Source organism: Mustela lutreola, chromosome 7 (assembly GCF_030435805.1).
Source record: "Mustela lutreola isolate mMusLut2 chromosome 7, mMusLut2.pri, whole genome shotgun sequence".
NCBI classification, from domain to species: domain Eukaryota; kingdom Metazoa; phylum Chordata; class Mammalia; order Carnivora; family Mustelidae; genus Mustela; species Mustela lutreola.
This window is the reverse complement of record NC_081296.1, coordinates 87,580,117-87,598,214: the sequence shown is the minus strand read 5'-3', so window position 1 is coordinate 87,598,214 and position 18,098 is coordinate 87,580,117. Positions and strand designations below refer to the sequence as shown.

The following is an 18,098-nucleotide window of genomic DNA, read 5'->3' as shown; positions in this document are numbered from 1 at the left end:
TTGTATCAGTCTTTTTACAGTTTTTAATAGTTCTTCCCCTTAAAAGACACCCCAATAGATGTAAACATGACCCTTACGTTGTTTTCAGATATCAGCAGAGCATGCAGTTCAGAAATAAGAGAAATAAAAGGAAGAATTTAATTTTAGTTGGCAGACCTTAAGTGGCTATAGAAATTCAGAGAAGTACAGCAGTGATGAAAAGCTGATCCCATATTGTGGAGCTACTGTCTGACACGCTCCTCTCTGCTTTCTGCTGGGTCTCACAAACTCCTGTCCCTTTCCAGGCTGGATTGATGTCACCTGGGATGCTGGTGGCTCAAACTCTTACCGTATGGGCGCAGAAGGAAAATTTGACCTCAAGCTTGCACCAGGGTACGACCCTGATACAGTGGCATCACCCAAACCTGTTTCATCCACTGTTTCAGGCACAACGCAATCATGGAGCAGCTTGGTGAAAAACAACTGTCCAGACAAGACCTCTGCTGCTGCAGGCTCCTCAAGTAGAAAAGGAAGCAGCAGTTCTGTGTGTAGCGTGGCCAGTAGCAGCGACATCAGCTTGGGTTCGACCAAAACGGAACGGAGATCAGAAATTGTAATGGAACACAGTATAGTTTCAGGAGCTGATGTCCATGAACCAATTGTTGTTCTTTCATCTGCTGAAAACGTCCCTCAAACAGAAGTAGGGTCATCTTCCAGTGCAAGCACCAGCACCTTAACAGCGGAAACGGGAAGTGAAAATGCTGAAAGAAAGTTAGGCCCCGATAGTTCTGTTCGCACTCCTGGGGAGTCTAGTGCAATATCCATGGGAATTGTTAGTGTTAGCTCTCCTGATGTTAGTTCAGTGTCTGAGTTAACTAATAAAGAAGCAGCTTCACAACGGCCCCTTAGCTCTTCAGCAAGTAACAGACTGTCAGTGAGTTCTTTGTTGGCTGCTGGGGCCCCTATGAGCTCTAGTGCAAGTGTACCTAATCTGTCCTCAAGAGAAACATCTAGCTTGGAGAGTTTTGTAAGGAGAGTGGCAAACATAGCACGGACTAATGCCACGAACAACATGAATCTAAGCCGAAGCAGCAGTGATAACAACACTAATACTTTGGGGAGGAATGTGATGAGCACAGCAAGTAAGTGAGCTTTTCCTTATGGAACCCAATGGTTTTTCCACTCGGAGGGATGTACAGTAGGGTTTCTTGTTCAGTGGGTTCTGGCTGCAGTCTTTAACTAGATTGTTAACCGTGTTACATACAACTACATCAGATTTAGCACTTCAGGAATCTGCAGTTCTATAGAATCATGATCTCTTAAGAATTCAGATCAGGTGTGATAAAGAACCTCTTAATCCAGAAGGATAAAACAGTAACACACTTCTGTTTTTCACTCTTCTAAAATAATTGTTAAGTTCAGCTGCATGAGGATAATAGATGACTATTAAATATTGTTATCGTCAATTGAAATCAGAGCATCACACTTGTTTAACTTTTTCTTAGGTCCTAAATTGATACTAGCTTCTGGAAGGTATTTAATTCTAACGTAAGCTAATGGGTTAAAGTAATTCCTTTGGAAAATGTCATTGGGAATTAGTTCATTGCCTGTTTCGGTTTTTAAAAAAGCAAGGCTTAATTTTTTGGAAAAATAACAGTGCTATACAAACAAGGATTCCTAGTTGGATTTCAGTTGGGTTCCCAAAGTTGTTGCTTTTCAGCCTTTTAATAATTAGTATTTCATGATCTCATTCTAAATATATAATCTAGTTTTTCTTAGGTTTATACAATCCCACCAATTGTACTGATTTGCTTCATTTTTATCTTTAGCTTCTCCTCTTATGGGTGCTCAGAGTTTTCCCAATTTGACCACACCTGGTACCACATCAACAGTGACAATGTCAACATCCAGTGTGACTAGCAGCAGCAATGTAGCCACAGCAACAACAGTTTTATCAGTTGGTCAGTCCTTAAGTAATACTTTAACTACCAGCCTCACATCAACCTCCAGTGAGAGTGACACAGGTCAGGAAGCAGAATATTCCTTATATGGTAAGTTATAGTTTAAAATACTTAGGTATTTGTGTAGTGATGCTTTTAGTATGTTTTCCTGCTATGTTGTTTTTAACTGTCAATTAGAAAATAATTATCCACTCTTAATTAAAGATATGGCATCTTCATATAAGATGAAAGAACTCTGTGCTATGGGGGACATTAAATTATCTGATCATAAGTGGACATCTAGGAACTTTTGTGTCCTCCTTTTTTACCTTTTGTGCACTTATGAAGTTTTATTAGAATATATTTGACATCTTTATCAGAAAAGAAGTGTAAGAGATTAATAAGCTTTGTGAAGTTATATTCTTTGTATACTATAATGTAAGAGGAAAAACACTCCCCCTGTGTATCTCCTCTCTTGTACACTCTATTCACAGAACACTTCACTGCTAACACCACTGACTACCAGATGTTTTTGAAGTTTTCCTATACCAAGCAGTTTTCAGACTATCACCTGCGTGTCATACAGTTTAACTCAGTCACTCAGTTCTAGCACTGTTAACTACTTGGACATAGTGTCACGTCCCATAGGTAAAGGACTTGGTTCCATACCACCACCTCCCCACCCCTTCAGACACTGAATTGAAAGTCCAGGTTGTCATCTGTGCTACATACTGGCTATAAATTGGAGGCTTCCATGACCCTCTGCTCCGGCTTGATTAATTTGCTGAAGTGGCTTACAGGATTCAGGAAAACATTTTATTTACTAGAGTAACCGTTTCTAACAAGAAGTGTATAATTCAGGAACAGCCAGATGGAAGAGTTGCATAGGGTGAGGTCTGGAAGGTCCCAAGCACAAGAGTATTTGTGCCTTTGGAGTCTGGGGACTGCCATTCCATGGATGGATCTTTGATACAGCTCTTTGAATCCTCTATTTGTCAGGGTGGAGGGAGGAGGTGTTTAGAGGGTTCATGACTTAAGCATGAATGATTAAATTATTAGCCATTGGTGATTGGACTCAGTACCTGGCCCCTCTTCTTACCAAAGAAAGGGATTATCTTTCCAGATATCTCTTTTTATTCAGTACATTGTGAAATTATTTTCACATTGTTCAGTGTGTTTCTACAGTGTTTGACTATGTGACCATTATATAATAAATTCTCCATTTTGGACATTTAAGTTACACCTTTTCGTTACTATAAACATTGTTATGAATCAGCATCTTTGAATTATACTGTTGTGTATTCCCTTAAGGTACTTTTTAAAAAAGAAGTAGTGGTTGAATTGCCTTTCAAAAAGGTTGCACTTCGATCATTATTGTTGTTGAATATCCTTTACCATGCATACATAGATACATACATTCATACATCCTTGATGCCCTTGCTGGTTCTTTTCTTTGTTTTAAAAAGATTATTTATTTATTTAAGGAGAGAGAGAGAGAGATTGAGAGATTGAGAGACTAAGGGGAGGGGCAGAGGGAGAAGCAAACTCCCTGTGGAGTAGGGAGCCTGTTGTGGAACTTGATCCCAGTACGGTGAGATCATGACCTGAGCTAAAGGCAGACGCTTAACTGACTGAGCCACCCAGGCACCTGCCTGATCTTTTTAAAAATTGAATTTGTTGGGGTGCCTGGATGGCTTAGTGGGTTAAAGCTGCTGCCTTCGGCTCAGGTCATGATCCCAGGGTCCTAGGGTCGAGCCCCTCATCGGGCTCTCTGCTCAGTGGGGAGCTTGCTTCCCTTCCTCTCTATCTGCCTGCCTCTCTGCCTACTTATGGTCTCTGTCTGTCAAGTAAATAAATAAAATCTTTTTTAAAAAATTGAATTTGTTAATTTCAAATATTTCAAGTACTATTTTATGTAAATCTTACTTTAATGTTTTCTTTTTTTCTCTGAATGTGTCCTTTCCTATTCCAAGCCAAAAATTGGGTCTGATGTTCTATGGTTTTAAGAGAATCATCGTATTTCTCTGCGTCTGCCTTATCTATTAAATGTGTATGTAGCAAAATGGTGATGGTGATTATACCAGAGTATGTAAATTCATTGAATAAACTATATTCCACTCTGGCTTTTCTTATGGAGCCCCTCTGCCCATCTCTACTCATTGGTTACATGTTAACGTTAGGCTTTATTGATCATGTGAAAGTTAAGTAGGTTATGGGTATGTTAGTGGGAAAAAATATTAAATAGGGCTACTGGTTGCCTTTTGAAAATTATTGTTAGAAGAATACAATTTCCTTTTTCACATTTCTAAAACTGGAGGACTCTTTAAGGGTGCTGCTTTGAAGGATCAGAGGAACATCTGCATTATAAAATAATTTCTGTATGCAGACTTTTACTGTGTCAGGTTTTGAGGGGCGTGATTCTGTGATACAGTCAAATCTATGAAATAAGGAGCTATTTAAATGTTCTTATACTCTGCTAAAGAGAAGATCATGATTTAAAAAAAGCCTTGATTTCAGTGAATTATAATATGTGAAAGATGGGATTTCAGTATCTAAAGTCAGATTGTTTTCCTTTGATAGTTAGTCAAAAGTGGAATTGATTGTGTGTGTGTGTGTGTTTGTGTACTACCACATTATGTTCATGAGAACCAGTCCTAAATTACAGGATGGCACCTTAACATGTTTTAGGGATAATATATTTCATCAAATTTAAGATTCCATTAATTATAATTATTTTATGTCACTAAGGAAAAAATACTGCCAATTTAGCTGTGACTTGCCATTGCTTGTAAGACACATTCTGATTCCAGAATATTAAAGTGTTAAAAAAAAATGTGTGCCTTAGAAACTCATTGAATATCGTATCAGGCCTCTTTCTTCTACTAACCGTCTAGTAAAAGGTATTAAATTTTAATCTTGTGTAATTATTAGATTTAAAATATATGTATTTTGTTCATAGGTTTGCAGATAAAAGATTCTTCCAAGTGATTATAAATTGTTTTCTCAGTGTTCTTTTGGAATATAGAGTGTGTATTGTCTTTTTATTCACAGAAATTTTTTTTTCATATTCAGTAAAACTCCTGTTTTAGTCCCATTATTACTTTCTATTTTCAGTTCTCGTGCAGAACAGCTTGTCAGCATCTTCATTGTGTGGGACTGTTTATCTGACACAGACTTCATGGGATGGGGGAATATGGATAATGTGAAAGATGGTACATGTATTAGTTCATAGTACATAGGCAGTGTCATTAAGTAATTGTTATTTTTAACCTGCCAGGTCACATAGCTAAACCCAGCCTCTCTGATTGACTTTATTCTGCCTTTTCCCTTATATGATAGTTTACAGTTTCTATTTATATATTTTCCTTTTCTTTTTTTTTCCTTTTAAAAAATTGTCTTTTGAGACCATGACCGGTTGGGAGCGACAGAGGGAGAAAGAGAATCTTAATCAGGTTCCATGCCCCATGTGGAGCCCATTGTAGGGCGCAGCCTCGTGACCCTGAGATCATGACCTGAGCTGAAATCAAGAGTCAGATGCTTGGGGCGCCTGGGTGGCTCAGTGGGTTAAGCCTCTGCCTTCGGCTCGGGTCATGATCTCAGGGTCCTGGGATCGAGCCCCCAATCGGGCTCTCTGCTCAGCAGGGAGCCTGCTCCTCCCCAACTCTCTCTCTACCTGCCTCGTCTCTGCTTGCTTGTGATTCCTCTGTCAAATAACTAAATAAAATCTTAAAAAAAAAAAAAAGTCAGATGCTTAACCAATTGAACCATCCAGCCACCCCTCATTTGTCTACTTTTTAAATGCCTTTCTCCTCCCATCTCCACTGATCGAATGGGAGATCCTACCATGTCTGTTTACAGGTATATATATCTGGTGCCTAACACAGTTTTTGGCACAAGTCATGTCATGCTTCCTATGGCTGATACAGACATTGGTGATAGGATTGTTATTTTTTTTTTTTTTTTTTAAGAGATACGAGTAGGCAGAGAGGCAGGCAGAGAGAGAGAGAGGGAAGCAGACTCCCCACTGAGCAGAGAGCCTGATGCAGGGCTCGATCCCAGGACCCTGGTTCCATGACCTGAGCTGAAGGCAGAAGCTTTAATCCACTGAGGCACCCAGGCTCCCCAGGATTGTTTTTGGTTTTTTTTTTTTGTTTTTTTTTTTAAAGATTTTATTTATTTATTTGACAGAGAGAGATCACAAGTAGGCAGAGAGGCAGGCAGAGAGAGAGAGGAGGAAGCAGGCTCACTGCCGAGCAGAGAGCCCGATGTGGGACTCGATCCCAGGACCCTGAGATCATGACCCGAGCCGAAGGCAGCGGCTTAACCCACTGAGCCACCCAGGCGCCCCAGGATTGTTATTTTTAAACCCAGTCCATATTGTTGATCTTTTTCATTATGAGTTTGTAGACTTGGATTTAGTTTGTGGTTATCCTTTATCTTGTGTTGTGTTCTACCATTCTTGTGACCAACATTCATTTTATATTTGTGGTGGTGGAAGAAGGGTGGCATCAGTCAGTGTGGTTTTTATACTTGTCTCTTGAATTTTTCCTTTGTTTTGTAAGACCAGTACACAGTTACCTTATAATGCTTTGTTAATTATGTTGAGAATAAGGTTGTTGTTTTTCTTTTCTAGATTTCCTGGATAGCTGTCGTGCCAGTACTCTGTTAGCTGAGTTAGATGATGATGAAGACTTGCCTGAGCCAGATGAGGAAGATGATGAGAATGAAGATGATAATCAGGAGGACCAAGAATACGAGGAGGTTATGGTAGAGAGAGTGTCTCCCATTCTCTTAACTAACATAAGATGTTTATAATTGAAATGAAAAGAGGAAAAGCTAAGTCCTGGTTAAACTTTGAAATAGGAAAATATGGGATGAGTATGAAAAACGTGGTTAATTAAGAAAAGCACCTTTAATCTGAACATTTATGATTCTCTTTTAAGAGAGAATAAATTGGTTGTATTTGGAGAATACTAAAATGTCACATGCTGATGTTTTAACAGGTTTAAAAGTGTAAAGAACTGCACTGATCCTGAAGAATATAATTTTTATGTTCCTTTCACAATAATTAGACTATTTTATTTTATTTTTTAAAAAGATTTTATTTATTTATTTGAAAAGAGAGAGAGAGAGATCATGCATAAGCAGGAGGAGTGGCAGGGAGAGGGAGTAGCAGGCTCCTTGCTTGATAGAGCACTCGATCCCATGACCCTGGAACTGGGACCCGAACTGAAGGCAGACACTCAACCAACTGAGCCACCCAGGCACTCTAGTTAAACTATTTTAGTATGTACTGTTTTGTGGGCAGTATCTCCGTATTATTTCATCATTCTTTATAGCTGTGAGGTAGAGACATGGAAGAAATAATATGTCCTAGTTAATCTATCAGTTAAGTACAAAAGTAGGGACCTAAGCTTAGGAAGTGTGATCCAGAACTCTTAATGTTTAACCACTACGATTATCTTCAAACTGAACTTATACCTGGAAATACCCTTATTGTAACTTGTATATTTTTATTTTTCTTTATAAAATGTTACTAGATTTTTTAAAATTTCACAGGTTGCTTTTTAATGGTGTGAAGGACTCCCAAGAAATTCTTTTAGTATGTCTTACATAAAAACAAATATTACTGTAACATATTTCTTGTGAAGGTTGTGTATGAGGCATGGTGACTATAAAGCATCCAATCTGTAAGTTTTGTGAAGATGCTTAATGAATATGAAGTTTTTTTTAATGATAGTTGATGATAGGGTGGATGGTTTTAGGTTAAGGCTGAATAGGGATATATATATATGTATATGAGTCAAATAATTAGACATGTCTCTTCATATTTTCTTATTCCAGATTCTGAGACGTCCCTCCCTGCAGCGTCGAGCTGGCTCTCGCTCTGATGTAACACACCACGCTGTCACCTCGCAGCTACCCCAAGTCCCTGCTGGAGCAGGGAGCCGACCTATTGGGGAGCAGGTAATATCTTAATTTTTATCTTCCCTACTGTGTATTTTCCTCCCTTTTTACAGTAAAGCATCAACCAAAACACCTAGAAGAACATATGGGGATTGAAGGGGGGTGGTGAGAAGCTACCAGAAAAACAAAAAGAAATTTCCCTTACTGCTTGGGTTTTATATTCTAGAAGGAGTCCATGATTGCTCTGGCATAATGCATAAAGGAGTTTCTTACTTGAAAGCACTTCATCTTGGCCCTTGGGTAACAGTTAACATTTATTAAAATGATTAATTTTAGGGACGCCTGGGTGGCTCAGTTGGTTGGACGACTGCCTTCGGCTCAGGTCATGATCCTGGAGTCCCGGGATCGAGTCCCGTATCGGACTCCCAGCTCCATGGGGAGTCTGCTTCTCTCTCTGACCTTCTCCTCATTCATGCTCTGTCTCACTGTCTCTCTCTCAAGTAAATAAATAAAATCTTTAAAAAAAAAAAAAAAAAAAGATTAATTTTATTATCTAAGATTCACAGGTTTGGTAATAGTAGTAGGGTTAATAATATTAGTCTGTTAGCTGAACATGAATAAATAAAATTTTATTTTATTATTTTAAAATTTATATTTATATAAATATTTCATATTATAATTTTTTAAGATTTATAATTTATTTAAGATTTTATTTATTTTATTTGACAGAGAGAGATCACAAGTAGGCAGAGAGGCAGTCAGAGAGAGAGGAGGAGTAAGTAGGCTCTCTGCTGAGCAAGGAGCCCGATGTGGGACTCTATCCCAGGACCCTGGGATCATGACCTGAGCCGAAGGCAGAGGCTTAACCCACTGAACCACCCAGGGACCCCCTAGCCTTTGTTTTAATACTTGCCATGTATTAACTAATTCAATCCTTTCAACAACCTTTTGAGGGTTATTATCAGCCCTAATTTTTAGATGAAGTGGTTGGTAAAGGTCACATGTAGACATTTTGGATCTAGGACTAAAACTCAAACATTCTCATTACAGAGATACCATATGTCCATTTCATTTGTTATATAAGTTAATTTAAGTGTTCAGAATATGAGAGGCTATGTGTGCATATAAGTACATGCATAATTGTTATTTATGACATCAGATATTTACAACATTTACCATTCATTGATCTTTTTTGTTGATAGTAAATGTGAAGAGAAGAAAATGTTCCTTTAAAAAACTTTCATTTTGCAAATTTTCAAACATGCTTGAAGTAGAAAGAATAACGCAATGAATCCCCAAGAACCCATCATCTGTAATGATTACCAACGCTTTGTCAAACATGTTTATTTGCCATGTTATTTAAAGCATCTTCCAAGCATTGTATTTCATATATAATTCAGTATATAATAAAATTTACTTACATTTTTTAAAAGCAACTTATTTAAAAATAATTGGAAGTTCTGGGGCACCTGGGTGGCTCGGTGGGTTAGGCCTCTGCCTTCGGCTCGGGTCATGATCTCAGGGTCCTGGGATCGAGCCCCATGTCAGGCTCTCTGCTCAGTGGGGAGCCTGCTTCTCCCTCTCTCTCTCTGCCTGTCTCTCTGCCTGCTTGTGATCCTCTCACTCTCTCTCTGTCAAATAATAAAATCTTTAAAAAAATAATAATAATTGTAAGTTCACAGAGTCACAGGAAATTCCAAAGATAGGTTTTGTGCCCTTTGCCCAGTTACTTCTAATGGTTACCCCTTACCTAATTAGAGTCTAACATTAAAATCAGGAAATTGACACTGATACAGTGTATGTATATGGTTCTTTCTCATTTTATTGTTTGTGGATTAGTGTAAGCACCATTAAGGCAGTTTACTTTTGGTAAGCTTAAATCGTTAAGAAACGTATGTGCCTATTTACACTTATGTCATCTTATGCTTAAAAACTATGGCTAAAAAAGGAAGTGTAATAGCTATATAGAGAAGTATTTAACATCCACCTCATTTTAAAGATAGCGTGTCAGTCTTGTAGTAAAGAAATTTTATCTTGTTTATCTGTATGTGGAATCTTAACAGGAAGAAGAAGAGTATGAAACTAAAGGAGGACGTCGGAGAACATGGGATGATGATTATGTACTCAAGAGGCAGTTTTCTGCTTTGGTTCCTGCTTTTGATCCTAGACCTGGTCGTACTAATGTCCAGCAGACGACTGATCTAGAGATTCCACCCCCAGGTACTGTGTATTTTAGTTTTGTGATTTATTTTAAACATATACCAAATAAGGTAGTTATATGTAATTAGGAAAGTAGGAGGCTACTTACATGTTCAGGTTATAAAGAAAAGTTTTCAGAAAAAAGAAATATGTATCAGCCAAAAGTCCTTAAAGGATAGATTATTTATTTTTTTTTTTGAAAGTTTTTATTTATTTGAGAGTACACAAGTAGGGGAGAGGAGCAGAGGGAGAGGGAGAAGCAGACTCCCCCACTGAGCAGGGAGCCCTGTGCAGGGCTGGGATCATGACCTGAGTTGAAGGCAGATGCTTAACCGACTGCCACCCAGGTGCCCCAATATAGATTATTTTTAAAGGAGTAAATTACAGTACTTTAAAAAACAGTGTGTTCTATATTTGTGTAATTACTAAAGGAAGGCTCACTTAGGGGCACCTGGATGGCTCAATGGGTTGAACCTCTGCCTTGGGCTCAGGTCATGATCTCAGCATCCTGGGATCGAGTCCTGCATCGGGCTCTCTGCTCGGCCGTGAGCCTACTTCCCCCTTCTCTCTGCCTGCCTCTCTGCTTACTTGTGATCTCTCTCTCTCTCTGTGTCAAATAAATAAATAAAATCTTAAAAAAAAAAAAAAAAGGCTCACTTAAAGGTAGATAATTTGTATTCTATATCTACTGGATCAGAATTGCTGTGGATATTCCTATTCTACTTTGACTTTGGAAAATTGTGTAGTAGTTTGATTTATGGTCTTGAGTTAGCTGGTACCTTTCTCTCTTACAACTCTATTTTGGCTATAGTAGGCACACTAATGATCCCCAAAAGTATGTGAGTCCTGACCTCTGGAATCTGTGAATCTCTTTTGATAAACAAAAGAGGCTTTGTAGATGAGATTTAATTCAGGATTTTGAGAAGGGGGAATTAATCCTGGATTATCCAGGTAGGCCCAATGTAATCACGAGTGTCCACATAAAAGGAATATAGGAGGGGGGTGCCTGAGTGGTGCAGTTGGTTGGGTGTCAGACTCTTGGTTTCGATTCAGGTCGAGATTTCGGAGTCATGAGAGTGAGTCCTGCATTGGACCATCTATTCAGTGTAGAATCTGCTTAAGACTGTCTCCTTCTCCCTCAGCCCCTTCCCCTCTGCACTCTTGCTCTCTTTCTCTCTAAAGTAAGTAAATAAATCTTTAAAAAAAAGTGTTTAAGAGAAATTCAGAAAGGTCTGAGAGAAGATTTGACAACAGAAAGCAGAGATCAGAGTGATGAGGGTCATGAACTGTGAAATATGGGCAGTCTCTAGATGCTTGAATAGGCAAGCAAACAGATTCTTGGAGCTTCCAAAAGAACAAAGCCTTGCCAATCCATTAAAGGTTTCTCAGTTCTAGAACTGGTTGTTTTAAACCACCCAGTTTATGGTGATTTGTTAAAGCAACAATAAGATGCTCATATACTGAACAAACCACCTAATTTGTGTAAGCCTGAATTTTCTTATCTCTTACCTGGAGAAAGTAATAATTTCTGTTTGACAAGGTAATTAAAAGGTTTTTTTTAAGGTAATTAAAAGTTTTAAATGAGGTAAAATATATAAAGCGCTTGGCATGGTACCTGGTGCATGCCTCAATAAACCTCAGCTGTAGTAATCAGTATATTATCCTTAAGGAAGGCTTAAACGTTGCTTAGGTGTGGAATGTATTTTTTTACTTGATAGAATGATATTTGTGTTAAATACGGAAGTCAGTGTGCTTTGTAGTATGATGTTCTATGGTGAGGTTGCATCTAGGCTGAATTAAGATGTTTCAAGATCCTTTCAAAAAGAAAAACCCTATGCTAGGGAATATAAATAGGTACAGATTTTTTGTAGAGCTCTTTGGCAATATATTTTATATTGTTACTATAGAAACCTATAGTAAAGAAATACTGGCTCTGGGTGCCAGTGATGACTACTTGCGTAAAAAGTAGAAAATTGGAAATGACCTTCCATTATTTCCAGTAACAAGGATATGGTTTGGTTAAGGTTTAATGGAATGTCATGCAGTGAATAAAGTTAATACTTTACAAGATTATATTATGATATGAGAAGAAAATTACTGAGCTAAGGAAAAAGAAGATTACACCACCAAATACACTATGTACCTGTGGTGGGGGGCTTTTACCTCACAGTCTGCTCATTCAGTGTGAGCAGAAGGTTGACAGTTCAGTGACTAGAGTCTGTGCTTTCTCAGTGTGTGTTTTTTTCTGGACCTAGAATTACGAATAATTTTTAGTGTTCTCATAAGAATAAAATGTTTCTGAAATATTTGTACAATTAGCATGTGTTTTCTTAAAACAGATTCCTGTCATATGCATAAATTCAGCTTTAGTGCTCTGTCTTTAAGTAACCTGGATATATTGTTTCCATTAAAAAAAAAAATTGTTGGAATGCCTGGGTGACTCAGTTAGTTGAGCGTCTGCCTTTGGCTTGGGTCATGATCATAGGGTCCTGGGATCAAGCCCCGCATCGGGCTCTCTGCTCAGCAGGGAGCCTACTTCTCCCTCTTCTTCTCCTTGTGCCCTCTCTGTGTCAAATAAAGGAATAAAATCTTATGATTAAAAAAAAAGTTTGTTGGGCGCCTGGGTGGCTCAGTGGGTTAAGCCGCTGCCTTCGGCTCAGGTCATGATCTCAGGATCCTGGGATTGAGTCCCACATCGGGCTCTCTGCTCAGCAGGGAGCCTGCTTCCCTCTCTCTGTCTACTTGTGATCTCTCTCTGTCAAATAAATAAATAAAATCTTTAAAAAAAAAAAAAGTTTGGGCGCCTGGGTGGCTCAGTGGGTTAAGCCGCTGCTTTCGGCTCAGGTCATGATCTCGGAGTCCTGGGATCGAGTCCCGCATCAGGCTCTCAGCAGGGAGCCTGCTTCCCTCCCTCTCTCTCTGCCTGCCTCTCTATCTACTTGTGATTTCTCTCTGTCAAATAAATAAATAAATAAATAAATTAAAAAAAAAAAAAAAAGTTTGTTGAGGCCAGAATAGTCTTTAAGTAGCTGAAGTCTTTAGCTAATATCTGACGGAAAATTTTGATTTCATGTAGCTATGTTTCCCAGTGCATTGTTTTTTATGGACTACTTGTTAGAGTGTAATTGTTTCTTATGTCTTCCATATTTTTAGGAACGCCTCATTCAGAGCTCTTGGAAGAAGTTGAATGTACTCCCTCACCTCGATTAGCCCTCACTTTGAAAGTAACAGGTCTTGGAACAACTCGTGAAGTTGAATTACCACTCACTAATTTCAGATCAACCATTTTTTACTATGTACAAAAATTGCTTCAATTGTCCTGTAATGGCAATGTGAAATCAGATAAACTTAGGCGTATTTGGGAGCCAACATACACGTAAGAGATTTTAATTTAATGTTTTAAGTAGATAATTCCATGATACATGAGCCTAGAACCATTGTATTTCTATATTTTTTTACTATAGAAACAGAAAATATTTGGTTCTTGTTCTCCTGGTTTACAACAACAGATAATAGCATTTGTGACTCCTGAGAGAGAATAGTTTAAGGTTTCAACTGAAAGTAACTTTAGAAATAAACTTCAGAAATAACTTTAGACATCTTATGTCTTAATTGTTGAACTCTTTGCAATTGTGTATGAAGTACTAAATATTTTTTATTTGTTATTTGTTTTGGAGTTTGCAAGTTAAGCCTACCTCTCTTTGTTCATTCATTCATTGAAGAATTAATTAATGACATTGCGCACATTTAACATTTTGGTGCCTTTTTCTCTTAATCTGTAAAGTAAGTATGGTTGTGAGGAATCAACGAAAGAATACATGTAAAGTGTTTTCAGTATTGTCTGAGTGCTCAGTATTACCTATAATTATTATTATTTAATAGTTTAATATAATTTAATATAAATAAAATTTTAATTATCCTTATGTAAATTTTACTTTACTTTTTCTGATGTTCTCTTGACATCATTGATAATTTTATATAGTGTCTAATAAAGTAATCTAGATCCTTTAGAGATAGAACAGAAGGCTATCATAGTTATTTTTTCCCACCCTGTTCAGTTTTTATTGGAGTTTCAAATTTTATCTCCACTGCCTTATGTGAACATACAGCCTCCTGGTCCTTGTTGTTCGTATCCCTTTTATTTTTACAATAAATGAAAGTTATAACACATGATATAGTGTATCACTTCATATCTTTAAAGGTCCTAGGTTTGATGTATGCATTCTTTGCAGTTATACTAGATTTATAAATAATAATTCTTTTTTAGGAATATGATTTCTCCTACTTTCCCCCATGTTTAACAAATTGATTTTTTTAAAATAAATTGTCTCTGAGTTTAATGTTTAAGCATATGGCTAATGAATGACATCATTCATAATTTTTTAAAGAATTGAAGCCTTACTGGAAATAACCACAAATTATTTATGAATTAATGTGAATAATATCTTCATGTTTAGAATCATGTACAGAGAAATGAAGGATTCTGACAAAGAGAAGGAAAATGGAAAAATGGTAAGTGATACTTAAAAAGATCTTCTTGGCCACTTAGTGGAAAAAAAGGGAAAATAAAAACTAATAGTTTTAATTGAACATTTGAGGGAAAAAAAATCACTAACATGGAATTCTTTAGATGAGGTTAAATGCATGATTTTAAAGCTGCCTTATATAATGCATGTGAAATAGCATAGACTGTTAATCAGGAAAGGCCAACATTTGGTTTTTCCTATTGTAGGGTTGTTGGTCTATAGAGCATGTGGAACAGTACCTTGGCACTGATGAATTACCAAAGAATGACTTGATAACCTACCTGCAGAAGAATGCAGACGCCGCTTTCCTGCGCCACTGGAAATTAACTGGCACTAATAAAAGTATTAGGAAAAACAGAAATTGTTCTCAGCTCATAGCTGCATATAAGGTATATATTGGCATCAAAACACAACTGGGAATGGCTTTGTGCTTTGTTTGCAGCTTTTAAAGATTCTTAAGAAAAAGAGGTTCATTGGGACAAGCTTAAAAAATGAGGTTGAATTAACATTGTTAATATGCCAAATATTAAAATTTCAAATATGATTTGTGGTATTGGATCTAAGTACATGTTTTTTTGTTTGTTTTTTGTTTTTTTAAGATTTTATTTATTTGACAGAGACCACAAGTAGGCAGAGAGGCAAGCAGAGAGGGGGGGAAGCAGGCTTCCCACTGTGCAGAGAACCCAATGCAGGGCTCTATTCCAAGACCCTGAGATCAGGGGCTTTTACCCACTGAGCCACTTGGGCGCCCCTAAGTACATGGTTTTAACTGTGGCTTACGGTGGTTATAGTTTATTTGGGAACGGTTTAGAACACACCTATTTTCAACTTTATAGTGTTTTTATTTAAAAAGAAGACAGTTTGAAAGATTTCAACATTTTCAAATACTTATAGGATGATACAGTGCTTTTCTCGAAAATGTGATTAATAGCTAGTTTTACTAATTGTTTCTATAGGATTTTTGTGAGCATGGAACAAAGTCTGGATTAAATCAGGGGGCCATTTCCACTCTTCAAAGTAGTGAAATTCTTAATTTGGCAAAAGAACAACCTCAGGCCAAAGCTGGCAATGGACAGAATTCTTGTGGAGTAGAAGATGTCCTTCAACTTCTGCGTATTCTCTATATAGTTGCAAGTGACCCTTATTCAAGAATATCCCAAGAAGGTCTGTAAGAATCTGTGTTTCATTTCTATGGCATTTTTAAAAGAAAGTCAGTTTATGTCTTTATTAATTTTATTAATTTTTCAGAAGGTGAGGAGCAGCCTCAGTTTACTTTTCCACCAGATGAATTCACTAGCAAAAAAATTACAACAAAGATTTTGCAGCAGATTGAGGTAATCAGATAGTTGAACTCTGCAGCTTTTGGACTTTCAAAGTATTGTCTTCCTTTTCTACTTCTCAACATCTTTACTATTAGTCCCTGATTCATTGATTTAGGCCATATGGTCCATTGCATTACTTTCTTTCATTAGTTTTAAGAACTGACTCCTTTTTGTCTTTTCAAATAATTGCCTTATAACATTGTTATTTGTTAATTTGCAGGAACCATTGGCTTTGGCAAGTGGGGCTTTACCAGACTGGTGTGAACAGTTAACCAGCAAGTGTCCTTTTCTAATACCATTTGAAACTAGACAGCTTTATTTCACATGTACAGCATTTGGTGCATCAAGGTAGAAAGTGTTCCCTTTTATATATTTTTAATGTTATATAAGCTCAAAATGTACAAATATACTTTATGTCAAGACTGATGGAAGGAATATATTATTTTGTTTTCTTATGAGTTGTCAGTGTTAAAACATTTTTAAAATTTCTGGTCGGATATATGCTCTCCTATAGGAGAAATTGTTCTCCTACTCTTGAACAATTTCAGGGTTAGGGATGCCAACCCTCCCTGCGCAGTAAAGATATTATTTATTTTAGAGAGAAAGTTCATGAGTGGGAAGAGGGGAAAAAGGGAGAGGGAGAAGCAGACTCCCCGCTGAATAGGGAGCCCATTGCGGGACTTGATCCCAGGACTCTGGGATCACGATGTGAGCCAAAGGCAAACACCTAACCAACAGCCACCCAGGTGCCCCGAAAAATCATATTTAAGAAGTGTGTAACTTTTGACTCCCCCAGAACTTTATGACTAGTCTGCTGACCAGAAGTCTTACTGAAACAATCAACATGTATTTTGCACGTTACGTGTATTATGTACTGTATTCTTAGAATAAAGTAAGCTAGGGAAAAGAAAATGTTAAGAAAATCATGAGGAAGAAGAAAAATTTACAGTACTGTATTTCTAAAAGAAAAATCCACATATAAGTAGAACCCCACAGTTCAAGCCTTTTTTTTCTCTCTCCTTCCATGAGATAAAAGTTTCATGAGGGCAGGAATTTTCTGGCAGTTTGTCACTGATCTAGCTGCAGTTCCTAATGCAGTGTATATAGCACATTGTAGGTATTTGGTAAATATTTTTTGAATCATTGAGTACCCAGAGTACTTTCAAAGTAGATATAAAAGAATTATAATTTAAAATGGAGCTGTTGACTTCTCTGATAAAGTTACACTATTTACAGATCATTTGTGCATGTGAAACTATGGGCCTCTTGTCATAAATGGCATTAGTTATGGTTTTTGTTTTATAGATAAGAAAATTGATTCTCAGAGTATATAGCTGATTGACCTGAGATTACAAAATAATTGTAGCACACCTAAGAGCAAATCTTTTTATCTTCTTATTCCTACTTTAAGATTATTTCTCCTACCCAAGATGGGTTAGCTCTGCATTATTGAAAAGAAAGTATTTATATTTTTAAAAAGGTTTTATTTATTTATGTTGGAGATAAAGAGTGTGAGCATTTGGAAGAGCAGAGCGTGAGGGATGAGCAGACTCTGGGTTGAGCACAGAGCCCAATACAGGGCTTGATCCCATGACCCTGAAATCATGACCTGAGCTGCAATCAAGAGTTAGACAACTAAGCAACTGAGCTACCCAGGCGCTCCCAAAGATTTTATTTTTAAGTAATTTCTAGGGGCAGTGGTTAAGTGCCTGCCTTTGGCTCAGGTCATGATCCTGGGGTTCTGGGATGAGCCCTGTAATGGGCCCCCTGTGCAGTGGAGAGCCTGCTTCTCCCTCTCCCTGTGCCTGCTGCTTGCTCTGCCTACTTGTGCTTTCCCTCTGTCTCTCTGTCAAATAAATAAATAAAATCTTAAAAGAAATAAAGATCTTTTAAAATTATTTTTGCATCCAGCATGTGGCTCGAATTTACAGCCTGAGAGCAGGAGTCACATGCTGTACCAACTGAGCCAGCCAGGTGTCCCCAAAAGAAAATATTTGAAAGTCAGTTGCATTTTAATGATGGCTTTGTAATAAAGATAGTAATAAAGATAGCTTAATGATTTTTTAGTTTCTTCAATAGTTAAGAAATATTCATTTATATTTTATGTATCATAGGTTTGGCTATTTTTTTAATTGAAGTATTGACACTCATGTTACATTAATAGCAGGTGTACAACAGTGACTCAGCAACTCCTTACATCATGCTGTGCTCACAAGTGTAACAAC

The 18,098-nt window shown here is 37.4% G+C and overlaps 2 protein-coding genes across 7 annotated transcripts in view; one reads left to right on the top strand and one right to left on the bottom strand.

Annotated features, from left to right (window-relative positions):
- HECTD1 (HECT domain E3 ubiquitin protein ligase 1) overlaps positions 1-18,098 on the top strand; it is a 99,938-nt gene that overhangs the window by 70,621 nt on the left and 11,219 nt on the right. The window contains exons 25-35 of one of the 6 annotated variants that reach the window (XM_059181834.1): positions 426-1,121; positions 1,809-2,030; positions 6,553-6,686; positions 7,764-7,886; positions 9,890-10,046; positions 13,179-13,401; positions 14,483-14,537; positions 14,758-14,940; positions 15,508-15,715; positions 15,800-15,885; positions 16,094-16,221. In XM_059181834.1, coding sequence (XP_059037817.1) covers positions 426-1,121; positions 1,809-2,030; positions 6,553-6,686; positions 7,764-7,886; positions 9,890-10,046; positions 13,179-13,401; positions 14,483-14,537; positions 14,758-14,940; positions 15,508-15,715; positions 15,800-15,885; positions 16,094-16,221 — 2,215 coding nt within the window. Of the gene's footprint in view, positions 1-284; positions 1,122-1,808; positions 2,031-6,552; positions 6,687-7,763; positions 7,887-9,889; positions 10,047-13,178; positions 13,402-14,482; positions 14,538-14,757; positions 14,941-15,507; positions 15,716-15,799; positions 15,886-16,093; positions 16,222-18,098 lie in introns of all 6 variants that reach the window. The other 5 variants (XM_059181833.1, XM_059181832.1, XM_059181831.1 and 2 more) reach the window with 5 other exon arrangements.
- The window catches only part of AP4S1 (adaptor related protein complex 4 subunit sigma 1), an 83,199-nt gene continuing 65,677 nt past the window's right edge, over positions 577-18,098 (bottom strand). The window contains exon 6 of the mRNA XM_059181866.1: positions 577-711. The gene's annotated coding sequence lies outside the window, so the exon portion shown is untranslated. The remainder of the gene's footprint in view (positions 712-18,098) is intronic.